Source organism: Coregonus clupeaformis, unplaced genomic scaffold (assembly GCF_020615455.1).
Source record: "Coregonus clupeaformis isolate EN_2021a unplaced genomic scaffold, ASM2061545v1 scaf1594, whole genome shotgun sequence".
NCBI lineage: Eukaryota > Metazoa > Chordata > Actinopteri > Salmoniformes > Salmonidae > Coregonus > Coregonus clupeaformis.
This window is the reverse complement of record NW_025535048.1, coordinates 53,626-65,000: the sequence shown is the minus strand read 5'-3', so window position 1 is coordinate 65,000 and position 11,375 is coordinate 53,626. Positions and strand designations below refer to the sequence as shown.

General features: G+C 46.1%; 1 protein-coding gene across 1 annotated transcript in view; it reads left to right on the top strand.

Annotated features, from left to right (window-relative positions):
- The window catches only part of LOC121553293 (adhesion G protein-coupled receptor B3), a gene marked incomplete at its 5' end in the record, with an annotated part of 101,740 nt that overhangs the window by 53,629 nt on the left and 36,736 nt on the right, over window positions 1-11,375 (top strand). The window contains 2 exon segments of the mRNA XM_045218459.1: window positions 4,396-4,542; window positions 9,101-9,176. Coding sequence (XP_045074394.1) covers window positions 4,396-4,542; window positions 9,101-9,176 — 223 coding nt within the window.

Here is an 11,375-nt window from a genome sequence, read left to right as displayed (position 1 = left end):
GTCATCAACCCCCTGGTGTTGGGTTAGGACTGGGGCTTGGCCATGTCATCAACCCCCTGGTGTAGGGTTAGGACTGGGGCTTGGACCATGTCATCAACCCCCTGGTGTTGGGTTAGGACTGGGGCTTGGCCATGTCATCAACCCCCTGGTGTTGGGTTAGGACTGGGGCTTGGACCATGTCATCAACCCCCTGGTGTAGGGTTAGGACTGGGGCTTGGACCATGTCATCAACCCCCTGGTGTTGGGTTAGGACTGGGGCTTGGACCATGTCATCAACCCCCTGGTGTAGGGTTAGGACTGGGGCTTGGCCATGTCATCAACCCCCTGGTATAGGGTTAGGACTGGGGCTTGGACCATGTCATCAACCCCCTGGTGTAGGGTTAGGACTGGGGCTTGGCCATGTCATCAACCCCCTGGTGTTGGGTTAGGACTGGGGCTTGGCCATGTCATCAACCCCCTGGTGTTGGGTTAGGTCTGGGGCTTGGCCATGTCATCAACCCCCTGGTGTAGGGTTAGGACTGGGGCTTGGACCATGTCATCAACCCCCTGGTGTTGGGTTAGGACTGGGGCTTGGACCATGTCATCAACCCCCTGGTGTTGGGTTAGGACTGGGGCTTGGCCATGTCATCAACCCCCTGGTGTAGGGGTTAGGACTGGGGCTTGGCCATGTCATCAACCCCCCTGGTGTAGGGGTTAGGACTGGGGCTTGGACCATGTCATCAACCCCCCTGGTGTAGGGTTAGGACTGGGGCTTGGCCATGTCATCAACCCCCTGGTGTAGGGTTAGGACTGGGGCTTGGCCATGTCATCAACCCCCTGGTGTAGGGTTAGGACTGGGGCTTGGACCATGTCATCAACCCCCTGGTGTAGGGTTAGGACTGGGGCTTGGCCATGTCATCTACCCCCTGGTGTTGGGTTAGGACTGGGGCTTGGCCATGTCATCAACCCCCTGGTGTTGGGTTAGGACTGGGGCTTGGCCATGTCATCAACCCCCTGGTGTTGGGTTAGGTCTGGGGCTTGGCCATGTCATCAACCCCCTGGTGTTGGGTTAGGACTGGGGCTTGGACCATGTCATCAACCCCCTGGTGTTGGGTTAGGACTGGGGCTTGGACCATGTCATCAACCCCCTGGTATAGGGTTAGGACTGGGGCTTGGCCATGTCATCAACCCCCTGGTGTAGGGTTAGGACTGGGGCTTGGCCATGTCATCAACCCCCTGGTGTAGGGTTAGGACTGGGGCTTGGCCATGTCATCAACCCCCTGGTGTTGGGTTAGGACTGGGGCTTGGACCATGTCATCAACCCCCTGGTGTAGGGTTAGGACTGGGGCTTGGACCATGTCATCAACCCCCTGGTATAGGGTTAGGACTGGGGCTTGGCCATGTCATCAACCCCCTGGTGTAGGGTTAGGACTGGGGCTTGGCCATGTCATCAACCCCCTGGTGTTGGGTTAGGACTGGGGCTTGGACCATGTCATCAACCCCCTGGTGTTGGGTTAGGACTGGGGCTTGACCATGTCATCAACCCCCTGGTGTTGGGTTAGGACTGGGGCTTGGACCATGTCATCAACCCCCTGGTGTAGGGTTAGGACTGGGGCTTGGCCATGTCATCAACCCCCTGGTGTTGGGTTAGGACTGGGGCTTGGACCATGTCATCAACCCCCTGGTGTAGGGTTAGGACTGGGGCTTGGACCATGTCATCAACCCCCTGGTATAGGGTTAGGACTGGGGCTTGGCCATGTCATCAACCCCCTGGTGTAGGGTTAGGACTGGGGCTTGGCCATGTCATCAACCCCCTGGTGTTGGGTTAGGACTGGGGCTTGGACCATGTCATCAACCCCCTGGTGTTGGGTTAGGACTGGGGCTTGACCATGTCATCAACCCCCTGGTGTTGGGTTAGGACTGGGGCTTGGACCATGTCATCAACCCCCTGGTGTAGGGTTAGGACTGGGGCTTGGCCATGTCATCAACCCCCTGGTATAGGGTTAGGACTGGGGCTTGGACCATGTCATCAACCCCATGGTGTAGGGTTAGGACTGGGGCTTGGACCATGTCATCAACCCCCTGGTATAGGGTTAGGACTGGGGCTTGGCCATGTCATCAACCCCCTGGTGTAGGGTTAGGACTGGGGCTTGGCCATGTCATCAACCCCCTGGTGTAGGGTTAGGACTGGGGCTTGGCCATGTCATCAACCCCCTGGTGTTGGGTTAGGACTGGGGCTTGGACCATGTCATCAACCCCCTGGTGTTGGGTTAGGACTGGGGCTTGGACCATGTCATCAACCCCCTGGTATAGGGTTAGGACTGGGGCTTGGACCATGTCATCAACGCCCTGGTGTTGGGTTAGGACTGGGGCTTGGCCATGTCATCATCCCCCTGGTGTTGGGTTAGGTCTGGGGCTTGGCCATGTCATCAACCCCCTGGTGTAGGGTTAGGACTGGGGCTTGGACCATGTCATCAACCCCCTGGTGTTGGGTTAGGACTGGGGCTTGGCCATGTCATCAACCCCCTGGTGTAGGGTTAGGACTGGGGCTTGGCCATGTCATCAACCCCCTGGTGTTGGGTTAGGACTGGGGCTTGGCCATGTCATCAACCCCCTGGTGTTGGGTTAGGACTGGGGCTTGGCCATGTCATCAACCCCCTGGTGTTGGGTTAGGACTGGGGCTTGGCCATGTCATCAACCCCCTGGTGTTGGGTTAGGTCTGGGGCTTGGCCATGTCATCAACCCCCTGGTGTTGGGTTAGGACTGGGGCTTGGACCATGTCATCAACCCCCTGGTGTTGGGTTAGGACTGGGGCTTGGCCATGTCATCAACCCCCTGGTGTTGGGTTAGGACTGGGGCTTGGACCATGTCATCAACCCCCTGGTGTTGGGTTAGGACTGGGGCTTGGACCATGTCATCAACCCCCTGGTGTTGGGTTAGGACTGGGGCTTGGACCATGTCATCAACCCCCTGGTGTAGGGTTAGGACAGGGGCTTGGCCATGTCATCAACCCCCTGGTGTAGGGTTACGACTGGGGCTTGGCCATGTCATCAACCCCCTGGTGTAGGGTTAGGACTGGGGCTTGGACCCTGTCATCAACCCCATGGTAATACTATAACTAATTTATATCAATTAATCAGAGGTGCTGCAACTCCTCCTTCCCGCGGCTATGATTCTATAAGGAAATAAATGATGAAATTCAACACTGGAGAGATGAGAGTTGCAGGCTCTTTCATGTCTAACAGAGCAGAGAGAGGGAGAGAGATCATAGAAAGTGAATCTCATTCTAATTCTGAGAGAGATACGGGTGCACTTCTCTCTCTCACTACAGCAATAGCCACGGGCTGGTCTCAAACATGGGCTATAATGTTGCTCAAAGCATAAGCCAAGGCCGGCCCAACAGGAATGAATTCTTAGAATATCAGGCGCGGGCTGAAAATCTACATTTTCACATTACGTTTTTTTAGGGGGCAGGAGAATTAGTGAGGAGGCAACTCGAATGAACTCGGATCCCTTTTTATTAAAAATGTATGCACTCACTAACTGTAAGTCGCTCTTGATAAGAGCGTCTGCAAAATGACTAAAATGTAATGTAAATGTATTAGAATTTTGTATAAATTGTGATTTTTTTTCTCATGTCAGTACCGGATCTGGCCAAATAGGTTCCGGAATGAAACATTCCTAAATGGAGAAGTGCTGGATCCTGTTCCGGCAGGATCCGGCTCAAATTAAGCACTGATTGTTAATGAGTGCTATTAGCATATGGGGTGATGAGGATGGTGAGATTCACATTGCACCGATGCTCCGGCAGACCTTGGTTCAAATACTATTTGAAATCTTTCAAATACTTTGAGCGTTTGCTTGAGTCTACCTGGGGTGACAGATTTGTGGGGTTTGCATTTTGGGGACTTTTCTATTGGTTCATTAGACCAGACAAGCTCAATCGAACCCAGATAAAGTATTTTAATTTATTTCAAATAATATTTGAACACAGGTCTGTGCTACAGCACTGTCTCTTTTGACACTCAATGTGTGAACTGAACTTCACACTATTTACAAGTTAGCAAGTACATGGTGGGAACTGAGAGTTTGTCTGAAGGCTGAAGTCTTGAGCAAAAACAGCCTCAAAAAGCACTGAGGTTTTATCAAGAGAACCTCTAGGCCTATAAAGATGATTTTTGAAAGTCAGGAACCATCCTTTGGCTGTCACTCATACAGTATACATTTGATAGTGTTTTTATGATCATGTTTGGACAACATAACTGTCAAAATATAATATTGTTAATGTATTCCTTTCATGGGTGTAATTATTTTGTTATCCATCTAACTTTCTTGTCTATAAGTAAACTGCAAGCTTGTATGCAACATTAAATAAACCTATCCTAACTAATTACCTCGCTTGTTTTTCACCCTCAGTGGCCAGCATCCAGAGGCTCCCGGCAGTGTCTGTGATGACTGACATCAACTTCCCTATGAAGGGTCGTAAAGGCATGGTGGACTGGGCCAGGAACTCTGAGGACAAAGTGGTCATCCCCAAGGGCATCTTCCTACCACAGTCTACAGGTAACACAATGATGATGATGATGGTGGTGGTGGTGATGATGACGATGGTAGTGTTGATGATGATGAAGAGGAGGTGGAGCAGAAGGAGACTCTTCTTCTGGCTATGTTTAACCATGTTCTTTACTGTGTTCTGAGCAGCGTTTGGAACTAGTGCAGTAAGAAATTGGTTCATGTCCAACTGTCCAGTAGTCATGGCTGATTATGTTTAGTTACTTCCTCCAGAATGACCCCTTTTTGTTGCTCCATCATGTGACCCCACTGATCAAAATAGAATGCCTGGAGTTTTACCAACATTCTAGAGATTAGCTGGGTAATTAGCTGGGTAAATCCTACTGTGTGGTGCCTTTTGGACCTCATCACTTTTGGGGGGAAAAGTATATAATTTACATTTCTTTGTATTCTATCAGAAAAAGGACATGTTTGACTTTCAGAAAAACATATTGGTCAAGTACTTATTTTTTGGGGGGTGCATTTTCCAACCTGTTAGGTGCATAATCCTAACAGGGTGGAACTTAACAGGGTGGAAATGTGGAGCAAGATTGAGCTAGCATAATTATGAACTTCTTTAAACTTTTGGCAAATGTTCTCTAATTTAGCCTAACAGGGTGGACATTTAAGAGTGGGACATACAGACTAACAACATGAAAAATGTAAAAATAGATCAAACTGAGCATTTATATTTATGTAGCTTTGCACCATTGTTTTCTCACCAAAGAAATGAAGATGCTTCCTGAATGTGGTGTCATTGTAGGGGCTTGTTTTCTTAAATGGAAAGGACACACAGATCATCTCAAATAAAACAATAATACACACAATAATCATGAAAGAATACATCATTGATGAGAGAAAGTTTTACTAAGACTATAAAATAATGAAGAAAGATTTAAAATATTTAATTATTTTATGGCTTATATTTCTCATGGAAGTTGAATAATAATACCTAAGGACATTGCAAAAAGGCCTAAATCCACAAAAGAAAAGTGTTAAAAATGCATAACATTCCCTTTCAAGATCCATATTTTTTTGTTTTTAAGGTAAAGGACACCTGACCTTATATTAAAAGCCTTTTGGAATCCACATTTGACACTAAATAAGAAGTGATATTTCCTGGGGACAGAAAAGGCTCTGTACAGGGGGAATGGCCCAGCTGCAGTACACCAACGGCAGTGATCAACAACATCTACCATGACTCCATGATGATAATTGTGTAAATGAGACCTGGTGGAGGTACAAGCAGAACCAAAGATATTGTAGTGACCTTAGCCCAATCTCAAAGCGCTTCAAGAGCAAAAAAAAAAAAAACAAGCAATATATCATGACAGGTTGTAACGATGGCGCTGAGAGTCAGGAAGCAGGTGGTGAGTTTAATAATGATAATAATCATCAAGCACAGCATCTGGACACAGAACCAATACTGCCTGAAGAGTGATGCTAGGGAGAGCTAGAGAAAGGGGGAGTAATCAGGGTATTGATGGGGCGCAGGTGTGCGTAATGATGGGTTTCCAGGACGGGTGGTTAGTAAACCGCTGACGTCGAGCGCCGGAGCGGGGGTGTGGGAGTAGACGTAACACAGGTCAACCAATCGAGGCAAAAAATAAAAAATACAAATAAAAAATGTTTATAGTTTTTATTGTGTATATTTTAGAGCCCTTTGTCTGTATTTAGCCCTAAACCTCACTGCCTGACCACTCATTTCAGAGAGCATGTACAGCACAGGAGGTTGATGGCACTTTAATTGGAGAGGACGGGTTCGTGGTAATGGCTGGAGCGGAATAGGTGGAATGGTATCAAACACATGGTTTCCAGGTGTTTGATGCCATTTCATTGACTCCGTTCCAGCCATTATCATGGACCGTCCTCCACTCAGCAGCCTCCACTGATGTTTGTATCCTTTTAAACCATACCAGTGCAGAACGCCAGAGTGTACGTGACTGTGACAGACAATTTGGTTAATTGGCGTAATCAGTCTTATCTGGACTGTATCAATGATAGACAAAATGGCCGTCTCACTCTTACTGAGTGGCCAAGAGGTTTAGCAGGGAGAACTATCCAGGTTGCCTCCCAAATAGCACCCTAATCCCTACATAGTGCACAACCTTTAAACAGTAGGGAATAGGGTGCCATTTGGAACAGAAACCCAGAGAACTGCTCCAACAGGTGTCGACAACCTCCATATCGTCGCCTTGCAGCAGTGGTCACCAACCTTTTCTGAGTCAAGATCTCTTTTGCAGTCAAAAAGCAAGCCTAGATCTACAGCTCAGATTATTTCTTTCTTTCAACATGACTTAAAACATGTAACATGAACCCAATAAAAACAGTTCTGTAGGAATGAGGTTTGTGCAGTAGGAATAATACATTATCACAGCATGTTGGCTATATGCCTGGCCTGACAATAATGTTCTTCTCAGACCATATTATATTTCTAAACTCGAGCTTTGATAACAAAATAGATCAGTTGGTGTACATTTTACATTTACATTTTAGTCATTTAGCAGACGCTCTTATCGAGAGCGACTTACAGTTAGTGCATTCAACTCAAGATAGCTAGGTGGGACAAGTGCACATCACAGGCATGGAAAGTACATTTTTCCTCAATAACATAGCTATCAGTAGAGACAGAGCTAGAAGGGGTGGGTGGGGTTGTGCTGTGCTGATTAAGTGTTATTTTTATTTTGGTGAGGAGGAGGATTATTTCAGATACTGTTTGAAGAGGTAGGGTTTCAGTTGTTTTCGGAAGATGGGCAGGGACTCTGCTGTCCTAGCTTCAGGGGGAAGCTGGTTCCACCATTGGGGTGGCAGGACAGAGAAGAGCTTGGACTGGGCTGAGCAGGAGCTGCCCTCCCGCAGGGGTGGGACGGCCAAGAGACCAGAGGTGGCAGAACGTAGTACTCAGGTTGAGGGGTAGGGTTTGAGCAAGTTCCTCATGCTGTTCCGTAGGTAAGCACCATGGTCTTGTAGTGGATGCGAGCTGCTGGAAGCCAGTGGAGTGTGCGGAGGAGCAGGGTGACATGGGAGAACTTGGGAAGGTGCCTCGCACTTGCGAGGCACAGCATACATTTAAATAATTTGCAAATAATTTGCTTTTTTATTTTGCTGGACTGATGGCACCTGCATCTGATGGTCATGGTGCTTTCAAGACAACTGGGGGAACTCTGGAAAAAATGAGGACAATGAGGGATCTTCATGTCGGAAAGTCGGAGCCCTAGAAAGATCCCTGAGTTTCCAACTTGGAATTCCGAGTTGGATGACCGTTCAAAACAATTTTTCCCAATGGGATCTAGTTTTTTTCCGAGTTCCCAGTTGTGTTGAACACGGCATTAGTTTCAGCGGAGGGAGGGAGAGAGCAGCAGAGGGTCCGTCTCTCACGGTCCCTGCTCTCTCCTTCCTTTCCTCAGGTGAGACGCACCGCATCTGCCTAATGGTCCTCTGTAGCTCAGCTAGTAGAGCACGGCGCTTGTAACACCAGGGTAGTGGGTTTGATCCCCGGGACCACCCATACACAAAACATTTATGCACGCGTGACTGTAAGTCGCTTTGGATAAAACCGTCTGCTAAATGGCATATTATTATTATTATTATTTAATGCACAAATTCATGTTGTTCCTATGACCAGAGAAAGTGAAATATTCCTCTATATTAAAATAGACACAACGGGCTGCTAATAATAATAAAAACGCAGGGCTATCGATACACTTGGCTACTCATTCATTGCAGCACCAGTGGAAGAAGGGAGAAGCGCATTTTATGTTTAATAATAGTGTTGAATTAAAACAGTGTTGACAGTGCTGATAAACCTAGACATGAACTCACTCATAAAAACAGCAGCTCTTTGCTGTATTCTTTGACAATCTCTCTCTGGTCAAGGTTTTAAAAGTTATGAAATCTCATGTAGGCTAGTATCAAACTTTGCTGTGGCCGGGGTCGTGGGAGCCGTAGGCACAATGAAATGGTTCAAAATGGGAACACGTTTGCTTACCCAGTGCGCAGGGCTTCTGAATCACCTCCACCTACCGCCAACAGCGCAACATGAATAAAAACAGATAATGAGTGCAAGCCTTTATTTTGGGCATTTCTACAGAAATGTTTGGTGATCGACTAGGAATACCTTGAAGATCGACCAGTCGATCGCAATCCACCAGTTGGTGACCACTGCCTTACAGGCAATGATTTTTTGTCAAGTATTCATTGGACAATCCTTTACCCTTTATCAATCGTTCATTGTTGAGGACAATCTAGCTTATTGCTGTTGGCAGGAAAGTTGTGAAGTGGCTTGTTTCACTGCCTGACAAGTCTTTCTGCGCACAATGGCCAAATATAGCTCCAAATAAGAATTTGTCTGGGTCTGTGGCTTTAGAAAACTTGTCAAAATGTCTGTATATTTTGGTTGATGACTGTATGTTTTAACTCTGTGCTGTGCTTATTAAAGTTTATTACATCTTTCAGATGGCCAGACCATATGGGCTTATAAGACACTGAATATTCAAATTGTACAACCACAACAACAACAAAACTGTCCTGTATCCAACGGTGTCCAAACTGATTTCCTTCTGCCCATCAGACATGGATGGATCACCTGTTTTCATCCTGGGGACTGTCCTGTACAAGACTCTGGGACTGATGCTGCCTTCACCAAGGTAAGATGGGCCATACATCTGCTCTCTCTCTCTCTCTCACTCACTCTCTCTCTCTCTCTCTCTCTCTCTCTCTCTCTCTCTCTCTCTCTCTCTCTCTCTCTCTCGCTCTCTCTCTCTCTCTCTCTCTCTCTTTCTCTCTCTCTCGCTCTCTCTCTCTCTGTCTCTCTCTCTCTATCTCTCTCGCTCTCTATCTCTCTCTCTTTCTGTCTCTCTTACTCTCTCTCTCGTGCTCTGTCACTCTGTCTCTCTCTGTCACTCTGTCTCTGTAACTCTCTTTATCTCTGTCTCTCTCTTTAGTGCTCTGTCACTCTCTCTCTCTGTCAATCTCTCTCTCTCTGTGTCTCTCTGTCAATCTCTCTCTCTCTCGCTATCTATAATAATAATAAGCCATTTAGCAGACGCTTTTATCCAAAGCGACTTACAGTCATGCGTGCATACATTTTTGTGTATGGGTGGTCCCGGGGATCGAACCCACTACCCTGGCGTTACAAGCGCCGTGCTCTACCAATTGAGCTACAGAGGACCAGGTTTATTATCTCTCTCTCTCTCTGTCACTCTCTCTCTCTTTGTCACTCTCTCTCTGTCTCTCTCTCTCAGCATGGGGCAATGATTTTTTGTCAAGTATTCATTGGACAATCCTTTATCCTTTATCAATCGTTCATTGTTGAGGACAATCTAGCTTATTGCTGTTGGCAGGAAAGTTGTGAAGTGGCTTGTTTCGCTACCTGGCAAGTCTTTCTGTGCACAATGGCCAAATATAGCTCCAAATAAGAGTTTGTCTGGGTCTGTATATTTTGGTTGATGACTGTATCTTTTAACTCTGTGCTGTAGTGTTGTTTAGATTATTATCCCCTCTCAGCATGGGGATTTGTCCCAAATGACGCCCTATTCCCTCCCTATACAGTATAGTGCACTATAGGCCCTGGTCAAAAGTAGTGCACTATGAAGGGAATAATGTGCCATTTGGGACACGGACCAGGCGAGACAGGGGTGAGATGTAAATGTATTCTCTGACAAGGTGTCCGCTGCACTGCCTGAGTGTAAATCCCCCAATAGTATTTCACAGGTTGTGTAGGCTATCCAGGGAGTGTTCATAATATACTCCTTCCACCTTGCTTTTCCAGGAAATGGCCTCTACATTGCACTATACGCAATTGCAAAAGCTTGTTTTATGTACTGCACTATACATACTACCGTACCTACTAGGATTTATATAGATCAGCAATGATGTGGAGGTAGAACATACATGGTAAAACCATGATGCATCATTCTAGCAGAACCATCAATACTTTGAAAGGAAAAATGTAATTGCTTTCTTTTAGAATATCGTAGCAGAATAAAATCTTTCAGTAGTGTAATGCATAAATGACAAGCCAGTTAACAAAGAATCCATCAAAGCTGATCAAGTCAACTTTTCATGAATTAAAACGACAAGCTTAACTCCCAGACTCAACAACAATTAATCTCTGCCTTCTGCTGAGGAGGATGACACATCTGTGTCCCAAATCGCACCCTATCCCCTATATAATGCACTTATTTTGACCAAAGCCATGGTCAAAAGTAGTTCACTATATAAGGAATAGGGTGCCATTTGGGATGGAACCCAAAATTGGGTGAAATAATAATCGTAATATTTTTTCTCAATCTACTAATTAGAAGGGACAATGACGAGTGCACGACTAAGCAATATTGCATGGTTGATTTATGCTTCCAAGCTGGTTTCCAATATTGTTAGATATTCTGTTTATCAATTTGGACATTACTGACATTATGTATTGTCAAGGCACTCATCCAGTTAGGGAAGGCTGCGTACCAAATTACACCCTATTCCCTATGTAAGGCTCTGGTCAAAAGGGCACTATGTAGGAAATAGGTTGGCATTTGGGACACATTCTATAATTTGTATCTCCTTGAAAGTAAAAGTGATACCTGAGCAAAAGCTACATGGAGAAAGATACATTGAGCTACAGTGGGGATAACAAGTATTTGATACACTGCCGATTTTTCAGGTTTTCCTACTTACAAAGCATGTAGAGGTCTGTAATTTTTATCATAGGTACACTTCAACTGTGAGAGACGGAATCTAAAACAAAAATCCAGAAAATCACATTGTATGACTTTTAAGTAATGAATTTGCATTTTATTGCATGACATAAGTATTTGATACATCAGAAAAGCAGAACTTAATATTTGGTACAG